Source organism: Callorhinus ursinus, unplaced genomic scaffold, assembly GCF_003265705.2.
Source record: "Callorhinus ursinus isolate GAN/ISIS: 27379988/994484 unplaced genomic scaffold, GSC_fseal_2.0 scaffold25, whole genome shotgun sequence".
Taxonomy (NCBI): domain Eukaryota; kingdom Metazoa; phylum Chordata; class Mammalia; order Carnivora; family Otariidae; genus Callorhinus; species Callorhinus ursinus.
Genome location: NW_027397087.1, coordinates 9,235,577 through 9,251,030, shown reverse-complemented (window position 1 = coordinate 9,251,030; position 15,454 = coordinate 9,235,577). Strand labels below are relative to the sequence as shown.

The 15,454-nt window shown below is 38.8% G+C and overlaps 1 protein-coding gene across 15 annotated transcripts in view; it reads right to left on the bottom strand.

Moving 5' to 3' along the window:
- The window catches only part of GANC (glucosidase alpha, neutral C), a 69,923-nt gene that overhangs the window by 19,046 nt on the left and 35,423 nt on the right, over positions 1-15,454 (bottom strand). For 12 of the 15 annotated variants that reach the window (XR_003210489.2, XR_003210491.2, XR_012373599.1 and 9 more), the window contains 5 exons: positions 11,725-11,960; positions 8,732-8,858; positions 7,810-7,889; positions 5,411-5,554; positions 3,785-3,881 (listed from right to left, as the gene is read on the bottom strand). Coding sequence is in view for 10 of the 15 variants with exons in the window: in XM_073876858.1 (XP_073732959.1) it covers positions 3,785-3,881; positions 5,411-5,554; positions 7,810-7,889; positions 8,732-8,858; positions 11,725-11,960 (684 nt within the window). In the remaining 5 variants the exon portion in view is untranslated. Of the gene's footprint in view, positions 1-3,784; positions 3,882-5,410; positions 5,555-7,809; positions 7,890-8,731; positions 8,859-11,724; positions 11,961-13,629; positions 14,823-15,454 lie in introns of those variants that run through there. The other 3 variants (XM_073876865.1, XR_012373600.1, XM_025883623.2) reach the window with 3 other exon arrangements.

The window sequence follows — 15,454 nt, the reverse complement described above, 5'->3', positions numbered from 1 at the left end:
CATATGAATATTTAGTTAAAAAATCAATTTAGATTCAGAACATTCATAGGATTCTGCATGGGCTTCTTTGTAGTGAATAACCCTCCACTTTACCCAACCATTGATCTGATTATTCTTAAAGTCTTTTCTAGAATTTCATATGAACATAACATAAAACATACTATTTTGTGTTCTAGTTTTTTCACTCAGCATAATGTTGTAGCTTATTCCTTTTTATTTGATAAATAGTATTCCATAGTATGGATCGATCACAAGTTGTTTATCCACTCACCTACTGAGGGACATCTGAATTCTTTCCAAGTTTTGGCTATTTGAAGGAAGATGCTATAAACATTTCTGTACAAATATTTGCATGACATATGTTTTTCATTTCTCTTGGGTAACTACCTGGGAGCGGAACTGCGGGGTCTGTGTTCAGTGTATCTTGAACACTTTAAAAAACTCCAAACTGGGGGTGCCTGGGTGGTGCAGTCAAATAAGCATCTGGTTTTGGCTCAGATGGTGATCTCAGTATTATGAGATCAAACCCCATGTCGGGCTCCGAGGTCAATGTGGAGTCTGCTTAAGATTCTCTCTCCCCTTCTCCCACAGGCCCCCCTCCCCACCCCCCACTTGTGCTCTCTCTCAAATCTTTTTTTTTTTTTTTTAAAGAAAAATCCAAACTGTTTGGCATAGTGGCTATACTGCTTTTACAGTATCAGTACATGACAATTTCAGTCACTCTACATTCTTGGTAATACTTGGTAGTGTCAGTCTTTTTAATTCTAGCTACTGTAATGGATGTGTAGTAGTGTCTCTCTGTGGTTTTAATTTGTATTTGTATTTCCCTACAGACTAATGATGTTGAGCATCATTTCATGTATTTATTGATCATATGTCTTCTTTTGTAAGGTGTCTATTCAGATCTTTTGCTTATTTTTAAAAGTAGATGTCTATTATTTAACTGTAAAAGTTCTTCATATATTTTGGGTACAAGTCCTCTGACAGATAGATATGTATATTGAAGATATTTTCTCTCAATCTGAAGCTTGACTTTCATTTTCTTAATATCTTTGAAAGGGTAGAGGTTTTTAATTTTGATGAAGTCCAAGTTAGCACTTTTTTTCCTTTTATGGTTCATGCTTTTTGTGTTCTCTCCAAGAAATCTTGTCTATCTCAAAGTCACAAAGATTTATGTTTCCTTTTAGAAGTTTTTGATTTTAGCTTTTATAGTTTAGGTCTATATTCCATTTTGAATGTTTGTGTAGTGAGAGGTAAGGTTCTTTCCCCCTCTCCCCCCTCCAGTCCATACTCAGGGTTCTGACACCATTTATTGAAAAACTCCTTTCTGCACTGAATTGCCTTGGTAACTCTGTTCCTAATTAATTGATCGTATGTGTGTTGGACTCTTTCTGGGCTCTTAATTCTGTTCCATTGATTTATATGCCTATTCCTCCATCCCCTCAAAAAAAAACCCTCTATAATTTAAGAGGAGTGGTACAGACTACATAAAGGAGACATAATAATAGTAGCAAGAACAACAGTTAACATTTTTCAAGCCCTTACTGAGCCAGGTGATTCTACTTTGCTTGTAGTAGCCCACTTAATCATCACAACCCTACCAGGTAAACACTATTTTTTTTTAAGATTTTATTTATTTATTTGAGAGAGAGAATGAGATAGAGAGCACGAGAGGGAAGAGGGTCAGAGGGAGAAGCAGACTCCCCGCCGAGCAGGGAGCCCGATGTGGGACTCGATCCCGGGACTCCAGGATCAGGACCTGAGCCGAAGGCAGTCGCTTAACCAACTGAGCCACCCAGGTGCCCAGGTAAACACTATTTAACTTCATTTTACAGATGACAGAAATATGGCAAACAGTGATTATTATAATATACCCTGAGTAACAGTTATTATGTGGTAGAGGCAGGACTGAGCTCAGGCAGTCTGATTCTAAAGCCACTGCTCTTGATCACTGTATAGTAGATAAGAATTTGTGAAGATAGATTATATACCACTAAAGAGATCCACAAAAGAAAAAAATCTTACTTTACTAAATCTAGATTAGTCTGGAAGCATTTTTGTCTATCTTCTACCAAAATAGCTTTGGTAGCTATTTTTTGTATTAATCTTCCATAGAAATTTTTGGCTGTTGTATGGCCAGCAAAGAAAAATCTTTACAAGGGACTGTTTTTTTTTTTTTTTTTTTAAGGTACTCTAATAATTTCGCCTTGACTTCAAATGAGATAAAATGGTTTTGAAATCGACATGGCGGCGTTCTCTTCAAGAAAGAAAGTTCTTGTAAAAGCATGCACATCTTTTCATGTCTCATATGGTTGTTCAGTCAGAAGCGCTCTTTGGTTATTGGTCTAAGCGTAAGACGACACAGTAGTGTTCTCTGCAATGAGTCACTTGCTATACTTTGCGGCAGGCTGATAGTTTCACACAGAGCACTGAAGGCTAGGCAGTAGGCTGATATTTAAGGGATCAGAGACTACTTAGTATGCACATCTTTTATCATCATTTTTAAACTACTTAGAAGTGTTTTTATTAAAAACACTTGACTTTTTTTAGTGATTAAAAATGACCCTTGTAGAGAATATGGAGAATAGAGATAGGTAAAAAGAAAAAAATTTTAAAAATCATTCATAATCACCGAGGTACTAAACTTACTGATTTAGATTGCCATCTATATTTTTTAAAATAAAATCGTGATAATATACTACAAAAACATTTAAGCATTCTGCTTTTTTTCCCCATTTATCATGATGTCACAAACATTTGCTCATGCAGTTAAGGCTACTATTTTAAACAGTCTTATAATTGTCATATGGATATATCATGTTTTTATAAATATTCCTTTATTTGGATTTTATTTCTTTTTTTGTTTCAGGAAGTAATGCTGTGATGAGCATCCCTGCACGTGAATCTTTGCCTGAGATAACAATATTTTGGCCTTTTCCAGAGCGCCACAGGGGCTGGTTTCAAGGCTGGAGGAAGAAGCCTAATAATGTCTATGATACAGGAAAGACTGGATTCTTCAAACTAGGACCTAAGCTCCCAGTTATTTAGCAAGGCCAGGGCACTTAAAATAGCCTTCCTGCTGGAAGGTGGTTAATCTGAATTAGATCTGCGTTAGCTAGTAAACTGAATCCAGTTATAGATGACCCTGACCATAAGCAACAGCCAGGCCTATTTTAAGCCATATTGCTAAGTGAAACAGGTGGTTGAAGGAATGTCTAAGAAGACATTTTTCCCTGGTTTAGATAAATCAAACAGACAGAATCAGAGATGACCATCCCAGCAAACAAACTGAGCTATTCTCCCAGCAACTAAGTGTCCATTTCTTCAATGGGAAACAAGTAACTAAGCTTTATTAAAATAGATGTACTTGGGCGCCTGGGTGGCTCAGATGGTTAAGTGTCTGCCTTCAGCTCAGGTCATGATCCCGGGGTCCTGGGATCGAGTCCCGCATCGGGCTCCCTGCTCCTTGGGAGCCTGCTTCCCCCTCTGCTTCTCTCTCTCTCTCTCTCTCTCTCTCTCTCTCTCTCTCTCTCCTCTGTCTCTCATGAATAAATAAATAAATAAATCTTTAAAAAAAATAAAAAAAATAAAATTGATGTACTGTCTCACAGGACAAAAGGCATACTTCAGGGCACATCACATGCTACAATCGAAGGCCTTCCCAATTGCCACTGAAAAGGAAGGCATCAAAACAGTAGCAACATATGCCATAAATGGTTAAAAAAAAAAAAAGGCAGGTTGTTAACTTACATTTTTAATTCTGATCATCTGAGCCATTCCTTACCATACTTTTGTGATCCAGCAAAGAAAGAACGTGTAAGAACAAAGGGTCTCTCCTTCCCCTTAGATCGTTGTATCAGTCCTTCTGCGGTAGCCATTTGCTACAGAGGTAAAGGAGAAAAATTTCAAAGGGATGATTAGGGCATTGTGCAGATATCCCTAATAAGCTACTGAACATGCAAAAAGTAAATAGGTGGGAATATAAAATGGAAAATATGAAAATCCACCAAATAATTTTCGTGATGTAATGAAACTAAATTCCCCTACCAAGAGTGGAAAATTTTCTTCTATTAAAAGAGAAATGAAGATAATAAATAAGCTAGCATATTCAATACTTACTATTGCTAAGCATTTTATAAGATTTTCTCTTAAAATCTATAGAACAACCTCTGAGATTGACCGTTTTCATTGATGAAAAAAATTGACATTCAGAGAGGTTAAGTGACTGGCTCTGGCCTACATAAAATTCTCTAAAGTAGTTTGCAGTTATAGCAAGAGGCTTTTAAGGAAGTAAAGCACAGTTAGATAGTATGTGTTTATGTAGGCAGCAACTCCCACTGGAATATATACCAGTTGGTGGGAGGGCCTTAGGAACACAGTTACAGGATGAAAATAACAAAGAACCATGGATATCAATCAGGGCAAATGACTGACAAATGTTTTGGATGTGACTGGCAAATGGAAGACAATTCTACCATCTTCTAATGAGAAGGCTAAGTAGCTTTTTTTTTAAATTTTATTTTATTATGTTAGTCACCATTCACTACATCATTAGTTTTTGATGTAGTGTTCCATGATTCATTGTTTGTGTATAACACCCTGCACTCCATTCAGTACGTGCCCTCCTTAATACCTATTACTGGGCTAACGCATCCCCCCACCCCCTTCCCCTCTAAAACCCTCAGTTTGTTTCTCAGAGTCCATAGTCTCTCATGGTTCATCTCCCCCTCCGATTTGCCCCCCTTCATTTTTCGAGAAGGCTAAGTAGTTAATGAAGGCCTTCTAAAAAAAAAAAAACTTACTGAAATTCTGTATCTATGTTCTAAATCTTATCCCCCTGGTATGAATATAAGACTTGCTATATTTAGACATCTGTGAAATTTCATTTTTCTAAAAAGATTTTGAGAAAGAGTGAGAGCATGAGCAGGGGAAGGGGCAGGAGGAGAGAAACCGACTTCCTGCTGAGCAGGGAGCCTGACACAGGGCTCAATCCCAGGACCCTGGGATCATGACCTGAGCCAGAGGCAGACACTTAACCAACTGAGCCACCCAGGTGCCCCCGTTTGTGAAATTTCAAAAAATCTGTTTTAATTGCTTTTGTTTATGTATTTATACATTGCCTACTCCAATTTTGAGGTATTCAATGCCATTTATTAAAGACTCCTGTCAAGGAAGATGTTTCTATGTTACCATTAATCTCATAATATCTGTAATTCATCAAGTTCATTAGAGAAGGAAAAGGTGCAAAGAAATAGTATGTCCTTTATTGGCTACAACCTGTAAGATCCATTGCAGTTGTTAGAAAAGTCACACAAAGAGAAATGAACAATATAGTATGGCTATTACAAATGACTTTCAACCCAAAAGGCAGGGCACATAAGTCCCAGTGGCTTCTTTATCGATGTCTTACCTGATAAAAACCATAGATATTGTGCAGTTCCCTGTGCTCCCAATTGCCATGATGAATGGCATTCTTCTGCATGGTTAGCTCTGGCCCTCTAAAGACAGAGGGCTCATTCATGTCGTTCCATATGTAGAGGATGTCAGTAGATCCCTAGGAAGTAAATTTCTTCTTTGGTCATGATAATACTCCTATAGTGATGATGTTAATATGATAGCCACCCTATTCCTCTTTCATAATCCATTTAATGTATTATTACTATGTTTATTATCTATGTTCTGTCTTCTGTTCCAATGCTATAATAAAAGGTCCACAGGGCAGGGAATTTTGTCCATTTTGTTCATTGATAAATCCCAAACACCTAAAACAGTAGCTGAACTACTGAAGGTTCCCAATAAGTATTTGTCGATGAATGAAAGAATGCTGTGTGGTACTGTCTGTGAAATATACACTGCCCAGCAAGTCCACTCCAAGACCTACTCTGGAGAACCCCCATACAGGAAAGGTTGTGAATGTTCACAGTTAGATTCTATAACAACCATCATCTGCTACAACTCTTAACTAAGGGCAATTAAAGCTTTCCACGGTAAGATTCTGCCTTCCCTCTAATACTCTGAAGACTTTTTATTAAAGATTTTTATTTTTACTTGTCAGAGAGAGAGAGAGAGAGTGCACAAGTGGGGGATTGGCAGGGAGAGGGAGAAGCAGGCTCCCTGCTGAGCAAGGAGCCCAATGCAGGGCTGGATCCCAGGACCCTGAGATCATGACCTGAGCTGAAGGCAGATGCTTAATGGACTGAGCCACCCAAGTGTCCCTACTTTGAAAGACTTGGCAGCCAGTATACCTGTTTGTTAGCATGGTCTAGAGTTTGTATTTTACACAGGAATTGTTCAACTGAGAGTGGGAAGGGGCTGCTGAGTCAGTTAACATGGTATTGAAATCCCTTTTATAGAATCCCTGGTCTCTCAGCATTTGACTCTAGCTACAATGACAGGGAGTCCCTCAGGAAGCTCATTCCATTACTTTCTAAAAGTCCTGCCCCTTGTAACATCCTCTCAGTGGGTCTGGCTTGTCTTTTGGGATGCCACAGAATACATCTGCTGCCTCACCCACACGCCAGTCATTTAGATGCCTAGGGGAGACTTAAATGTATTCTTTTGACTCTACCTTCAACTATCTCTAAACATGTATACTTTTATGAACAAGGCTATATGGTTTCCAAATATTTAACTACCTTGACTGTCCTGTAGCACTCTCCAAGCCAGGGGTTGGCAAATGTTTTCTAGAAAGGGCTGGATAATATTTCCAATTCTGCTGACCATAGGCCTCTTTTTCAGTAACTCAACTCTGATATAGTGTGAAAACAGCCATAGACGGTAGGGAAGTGAATGAACACGGCCAGATTTCACCCGAGTGTTATTTATCCCTGCTCTAAGGTGTTTTCTGTGTCCTAATACATGATGCTCAGAAACTAGAGTTTAGTGGTTAAGACTTGGGCGTGAGAGACAGACTGAGATCAAATCTTAGGTCCAGCACTTAGTAACATGGGTGAACTGAGCAGGGTTTTAAACTTGTCCATACATCAGTTTCCTCATCTGTGGGATTAGAATTATAGTTCTAACTTCAGAGGTTTTTGTGAAGATGAAATGGTAAAATGCACATAAACTGCTTAGCACAGTGCTTGGCATACAGCAAAGAACTCAATGTGTATGAGGCATCACTATCATCCTCTTAATTGGTTGAAAACAGTTCTCTACAAGTGGCCTTTCTGGTTCTCTCTGGGATTCTTATAATATTTTAAGGATTATTTATTATTTCACTTACTTTTTTTAATTTCAAGTTTTATTACACATTTTTTTTTAAGATTTTATTTTTTATTAGAGAGAGAGAGCAAAAGCAGGTGGAGGGGCAGAGGGAGAGGGAGAATCAGGCTCTCCACTGAGCAGGGAGCCTGATGTGGGGCTTGATCCCAGGACTCTGAGATTATGACCCCAGCCGAAGGTAGACACTTAGCTACCCAGGCACCCCTACACCTTATTTTTAATGTCACATTATACTTTGCAAGATATTCTCATATATGTCACTATCATCATTTTTAAGCTATAGAATATTTTGTGTAAAGTTTATGTAGTAATTTGAAAATATAAATCTCTATTATTAAGTACTTTGATATGTCACAGAGTCTATTATGATTGAGGTAGAAATCACAGCTTTTGTGCCTTTGATAATTTATATGGCACCTCTCCTGGCACGATTAAAGTCTGTAATGTGGTTGCTATCCTTGCATTTTCAACCAAGTAGTATTTATCAAGAGCTACTCAATGAAGCAGAGTAGTTATATCCTATCATGTTTTTCCTTCTTTCATCCTTCCAAGTAACTAGGAAAGAGCAAAAGAATAAAAACAAACCTGATAAGCAGAGAAAGTGAAAAGACCGGAATACCACTCTCTGACCTTGGGATTGGTGAAATCCAGGTAAGAGGAGAGACCTGTAGAGGCAGAAGAGTAGACTGTGAGAAACAGTGGTGTTTGTGGTAGGATATGTAGTAAAGATGTAAAAGCTGGCTGATCACTGGGCACCTTAGACGTAAGGTAGCTGAGGTAGAGGCATGGTCATGCAAGACGTGAAGGAAGGCAATGCTGGACTCCAGTGATAATCAGTAGACCTTCCAACCTGAGAAGCCCAGGGGAAGGCCAATGAAACAAGCATCCGGATGGAGCCTGTCCCTCACTGATGGCCCAAGATAGCCCAAGTAAGCATGGCAAATATCCTAGAGTGACCCTTCTGTCCTTAAAGAGAACAGAGAAGTGTTGATGAGTGGTGTAAGGGGGAAAAGGAATGCATGGGGTGTCTCTCCAGTACGTGGCTTTGTGATAGAGTGCCAGGATATGATAGAGTGGTGATTCCCCTTTGTCCTCAGGTTTCTACCATGGCTTTAAACTAATAATTTCTGAAATGAAGAATCCAGAGTTGCTGGAGGCAGCTGAGGTCACTCAGGAAAGGCTGGGAAATCAAAACTACGGGCTAACAAGGCACAGAAGATTCACAGGGAGAGACTGCAGGAACACTTTTTCTTGGCTTTTTATTTTTATTTGCTTAGAGAAATGGAGTGCTTGCTTATTTTTTATTCATTCATTGACTGATAAATGTATTCAAAGCACTCTGTACCAGGTGTTATGAAAGATATAAAAGAAGGTAATACCATCTCTTTCTTAAAGGTGCTTACACTATAGCAAGGGACATCTATAAGAAATGAGGGTGAGGGCCATGCAACCTTCATTAATTGGGACTAAACAAGTGAATTAATAAGTGTATAAAGTGCTATCTTACCAGGCCAGCATACCCCTTCAAAGTCTCCTCCTTCATGATTCCTCACAAAGAAGCCCTGTTCTTTGGCCTTAACATACACTGAGTAGTTAGGATCGATCTTGATGTGGGGGTCACTGATGACCACAAGCTGTCCAGACATAGAGGTTTGAAGAGCTCATCAGTTTTATAGGAGTTATACGTTCATTTTTAGGCTTTCATCATAGTTTTGGGGTTCAAATTTTACTCAGAAATAACTACTAGTATTGAAATATTTAAGACGTCAGTAAAACCCTAACACTTTTCATGCTTATGGAAATTGAACTGGTATCAAAACCAGGCCAGTGCTCTTTTATAATTACTGCTGCCCAACCAATACATGTTCTCAAAATAGCAGTTATTAAGCTTCTGTCTGAGGTGCTGGGTGCTATACATAAAGGATTAAGTCATCCTTACTCCTAGACATCTAGAGGTTAACACTGACAAAAGCAAACACTAAAGAAAATACAAAACAAACCTTCCCAACCCAATGGTACAGGTATATTTAGGAAGGAGGTTTGAGAAGAGCTGTAATCACAGCTCTGTGTCTCTAAGGTCTCTACCTTTCTAATGCCATCACTTCCTAGTCCAAAGACACAAAACCCTTTATTTGGTTATAACAACCTTCTCATCATCCTTCCTCAGGTCTATTCAAATTTATTCTACATACTAAAGTTTAATTCACCATTGCTCAAAAACTTTAAAAAACTCTTAATTGTGGTAAAATATACATAATATAAAATTTACCATCTAAACCAATTTTAAGTGTACAGTTGAGTGTTAAGCATATTCACAGTGTTGTACAATGTTCAGAACTCTTTCCATCTTGTAAAACTGAAACTCTATACCCATTAAAAGCAACTCCTCATTCCCTCCTCTGCCCATCCCTGGGCAACCACCATTGTTCTTTCTGTCTCTATGATTTTGACTACACTAGGTATTACAGATTAGTGAAATCATATAGTATTCATCTTTTTTGTGACTACCTTATTTCAATTAGCATAATGTCCTCAAGCTTCATCCATGTTGTAGCATGTATCAGAATTTCCTTCCTTTTTAAGGCTGAATAATACTCCATTGTATATATGTGTGTATTATATTTTATTTACCCAATCGTCTGCTGATGGGACACTTGGATTGCGTCTACCTTTTAGTTATTGTGACTAGTGTGGATATGAACATGGGCTTATCTGCATGGGCTTATCTGCATGAGCATATCTGCTCAAGTACCTGCTTTCAATTTCTTTGAGTATATTCCTGTAAGTGGGATTCCTGGATCATATGGTAATTTTATTTTTAATTTTTTAAGGAACCGGCATACTGTTTTCTGTAGTGGCTGCACCATTTTACATTCCCATGGTTAGTGTTCCAATTTCTCTACCTCCTCACTTGTTATTTTCTGGTTTTTCATAGTAGCCATCCTAATGGTATGAAATGGTATCTCATTGTGATTTTGATTTGCATTTCCCCAAAGATTAGTGATGTTGAGCATCTTTTCATGTGCTTGTTGACTATTTGTATATCTTCTTTGAAGAAATGTCTATCAAGTCCTTTTCCCAATTTTTAATTGGGTTGTTTGCTTTTGGTTGTTGAGTCGTAGGTGTTCTTCATATATTCTGCATATTAACCCCTTATTCAAAAACTTCTAATGTCTCCAAATGTATACAAACCAGCCTACGATAAGGTCAGATTCCCTACTACTCAAACCTTGCACATGCCTTGTTTTCTTACCAAACCAACCTGTGCGCTGTTTTCCAAACACCACTGGCTGCTTCAGCCTCTGGCTACACTGTCTCCACCACCTCCCCACTTCTCAGCTAGAGACTCATCCTTCAGGGCTCATCTAAAATGCACAAAGCCCAGCGTGAGTCCAGCTGGATGCAATCTTCTTTCTCCTAGTCCACTCCTGACCCTGACCTTTCTTTGGTGTTATATTATTGCCCAGTATTGTGGTTGTTGTATACCTGCCTTTCCCGCACTCACTATAAGACCCCAAGGAGTTCATCTTTGCATTCCCTCATCTTTAGAACAGCATTTTGAACATCTGATTGATGGCTTCACTAAATAGTTGCTTATAAGAACATGGGTTCTGGAGTCAGGCAGATCAGAGTTCAGATTCTTATTCTACTACTTATTGTGTGCCTTTGTGCAAAATACAAAACTATTCTTAGCCTCAGTATCTTCATCTGAAAAATGGGCTAACAAGATCTACCTTTTAATTTTGTGATGACTGGCAAGAATAATGTGTTCTATCAAACTCTCTGGCCCATAGTAAGTACTTGCCAAATGGTAGCTATTAATTGAGAAATTAGGAGAATGGGAAATGAAGAATCTGTCTCCATTTCTGACTGACTGTTAAGAGCTTTCAAGCCATTCCATCCCCCCTTACCCTTCTGCCCACATGTGACAAAGAAAGCCCTAATGCTTCCTCCTTGGGTGCCAGCAGGAAGTTCAAACCACACAAGCCCCAGGAATACACAGGAATCCTCACCCCAGTGCAACCCTCTAACCACCATAAAAGCTGAGCTGTCTCCATTCCCAGATCTCTCAAGCCATCTTCAGACCAGCCTGAAAGCCAGCCCTGCTTCCCCTAGAATGCCTCACTATGTGACTAATTAACCTTTTCAGACCCTGTGGTGTCCACATGATGTCCTCAATCTCAAGACTGATGTTGACATCAGTACCACATTTTGCTTTTGGGGTATCCATCATAACCCTGCAGGGTGGCCACAACAAACGGGACTGAATGCTAGGCGCCGTTATCCTGTGGGGACCCAGACAGCTAAGGCAGGGACGGATGGTGGGACCATCTTTCCACCACTGCTTTCCTATTATCACAGTTACGATTATATTTGATGGTATTATTTTCATGGCCATTTTTTATCAGGCGGCTCTCCTCACTAATGTGCCAAGGCAAGTTTTAAAAATTAAACAAGTGCTTTGTAATTAAGAGGTTTTGAAGGGTCGGCTTATTTTACCTTACGGTTTTTGCTTCTGAGCAGCTCTTGCATCCTTTTGGGGTTTGGGAATCTTTTCTTGTCCCAAGTGAAGTACCTTTTGCCCTCGGTATGCTCTATGTCAAGCCACATGACATCATAAGGAATGTCATGTTCATCAAATCCTGCATCCACCTCTTTTATGTCCTGCTCATCCTCATAGTTCCAGCGGCACTGATGGTACCCCAAGGAGAAGAGAGGGGGCATGGCTTGTGTGCCTGAAAGGGGAAGATGACAACTGAGCTGGCTACCATCACAATGATAATTACATACATGATAAACATTTCCTGAATGTCTACAGAGTCTAAGCACTGAGCTTGATACTTAGCATATCAAGGAGAAGAAAACATAGTCCTTACCCTGAAGAAAGTGACAATTCAGCTGGTGAGGCAGGCATGTAAATTAACTGCTCTGCTCTGAGGTATAACTGCTATGTTAAAGGTAGCAGCCTAGTGTTATGGGAATACAGAGGGGTTAATAAATTCTGCCTGCAGTAAAGTGTGGGGTCTTGTAAGGTTTCATAGAGGTAGTAACACTTGGTTTGGACCTTGAAGAATAGGAGGAATCTACCAGAGAGAATGGATAGAACACTGAGGCACAGGGCATAGAAAAGACACAGAGGCAAAGAAGTACATGATAAATTTAGGGAAAAATAAATATTCTAGGGTGGTTACATTGTGAGAGAGACCAGTAGAAGATGAAATTGGAGAGGGTCAGTTTGTACGGGGCACTGTAGTTCAAGCTAGGAATGCTAAATCTTCCCTTATGGGAAGTCATCAAAAGTTTGGCAAGATGTAACCTTAGCAGACTTATGTTTTAGGAAAATTAGGAGCAGTGTTGAGACAGACTTAAAAGCAAGGAAACTAAAGACTAAAAAAACTCAAATTATTATCAAAACATTTACTGATAACATGGAGGACTTCTGGTCAACCACTTGCATTTATCTCTTTCCCCTCCTCAAGTCCCAATAAAATCAGAGTAAAGGAAAGAAAAAAAGAATAAAGCCACAAGACCAAAGAGAATGGGAGAGGAGTAATTTCAACAAAATTTTGGAAGGTGGCAGGCAGGGGATGGATGGTAACCATTGAGCAAAGTGAGGGAAGCTCTCACCAGAGTGCTTGTGAGGCGGATACTGAAGAGAAAAGCTCACCCCTGCTCCCAGAACACTAGCAGATGGAAGACCACCTCCTCCCCCTGCCGCCACTTTCCAACCCCAGTACTGGAGTGCTTCCAGGCAGAATCTTATTCAAATCCTCGAATATGAGAAAGACCCACATGTAGAAATACAATAAAAGGATCTCTGAGAAAACAGGGACAATACAAGAAAAGTAAACATCAAAACATTATATTTGGGGAGATGAAAAAAGATATTGCACCCATGAAAGACTAGTATAAGATATTGGGAACAAGGAACAATCAGAGGATAAGAAAAAAGTATGAAGAAATTAGACATATAGCATAAATTGCTCAGAAAAAAAAGGGAGATTATAAAATCTGTACAGTAGAAAAAGAAAAGGGAAGGGAAGAAATTATCAAAGGAATAATCAAAGATTGTTTTCCAAAACTGAGGGACACATTTCTCAAGACTGAAAGAGTCCACATCTAATAACCAACACAATAATTATTTAAAAAGATCCATATCAAGGCATTTTATTGTCAAATTTCAGAATTTCAGAATATTAGAAATTTCAGAACATATTTCAGGGAGAAAAGACAGATCATATAAAAAGAAACAGAATTCAGAGTGATTCTGGAGCAAGAAGATAGAAGGTAATAGAGAAATGCCTTTGAATTCTGAGAGAAATAATTTTCAATCTAGCTAGCCAAATGATCAATCAAGGGTGAAGGCAGAAAAAGAGATGTTTTTGTACCTGCAAAGATGGAAAAAGTGTACCTCTAATGCACACTTTCTTAGGAAACTCCCAGGATGACAGCTGTGCAGGGAGCCCAGAGAGAAACAACCCCAATGGGGGCAGGACAGAGAGATCTGGGAAGGAAGTCTCTGGGGAGAAAATTAGAATGAATAGAATATCTGACACTCTTGAGCATTTGAAAAGTATAAACACTAAATATTGACTTAAGCAAAAATGATGATATAACGATACTGGGAGAGAAGAAGGAGGGATATGATCGAGTTAAATCCTCATCAACAGATAATCTGTAAACTTAAAACTTGGATTTCTTTGGACATGGTGGCAGATCCAGTGTTTTGAAGCATTTTCCTATAAACTAGGCTTATTCTCCATAATAACAATGTTGAAAGAGCCTGTAGGTGGACCTTTACAGTACTTTTTCCTATATGAGTGTCTTCCCATGTCCATAAATTTTTGGTTGTTTCTCCCATCAAAGTTAGAATCAAATTCCTCTTCCCCGAACATGGGCTGGATGCAAGGACTTTTAATAGAACGTAGCAGAAGTGATGCTGCATTACTTTTATTTCTAACAGCTTTATTGAGATGTAACTCACATTCATACAGTTCACCCACTTAAAGCATACAATTCAACTTTTGGGGATATATTACATTACCATTTTTTAAAAACTGTGGCAAAAAATATGTAATACATAAAATTTGCTATTTAAACCATTTTAAAGTGTACAATTCAGTGGCATTAATTACATTCAGAATGTAGTATAAGCATTACCACTAGCTATTTCCAAAACTTTAATATCACCCCAGACTGAAACTGTAACCATTAAGCCATAACTTTCCATTGCCCATCCCACCCTCCAGCCTCTGGCAACAGCTAATCCACTTTTTGTCTCTTATGAATTTGCCTATTGTAGGTACTTCATGTAAATGGAATGATATAGTATTTGTCCTTTTGTGTCTGGCTTATTTGATTTTGTATAATGCTTTTAAGGTTCATTCATGTTGCAGCCTGTATCTGAATGTCATCCCTTGTTATAACTGAATAATATTCCATTTTATGTATTTAACACATTTTATTGATCCACTCATCTTTGATGGGCACTTGGCTTGTTTCCATCTTTTGGCTACTGTGAATAATGCTGCAATGATCACTGGCATCCAAGTATCCAAGCATCCAATTTTAGTGGAATTGCTGGGTGTATTAGGGTTCTGCAGAGGAAAAGAGTTAATAGGATGTGTCTTTGTACGTGTATATTTATACATAGAGAGAATGATTTTAAGAACTGGTTCATGTGATTGTTGGGGCTAGCAACTCAGTTCCACAGGGCAGGCTGGCAGACCAAAGACCCAGGGAAGGTGCAGCTTGAGTATGAAGGCAGTCTGGAGACAGATTCCTTTCTCTTCAGAGGACCTCAGTCCTTTTCTCTTAATGTTTTTCAACTGACTGGATGAAGCCCACCCACAGTATGGAGTGTAATCTGCTTTACTCAAAGTCTACTGGTGTACTAATAGTACTGACAGTATAATGTCATCTTAAAAAATAACTTCACAGTGACACCTAGACTAGTGTTTAACCAGGTATCTGGATACCATGACCTAGGCAAGCTGACACATAAAATCCTATGCTTAGCTTTTTGACGAAATGCCAAACTGTTTCCAGAGCAGCTCAACTACTTTATGTTCCCACCAGCAGGTAATGAGGTTCCAATTTCTCCACATCCTCACCAACCTTTATTATTTTCTATTTTTTTAAAAAAAATTTAGCTGTCCTAATGGGTATCTCATGTGGTTTTAATTTTCCTTTTCCTAACATGATGTTGAACTTTTCATGTGCTTATTAA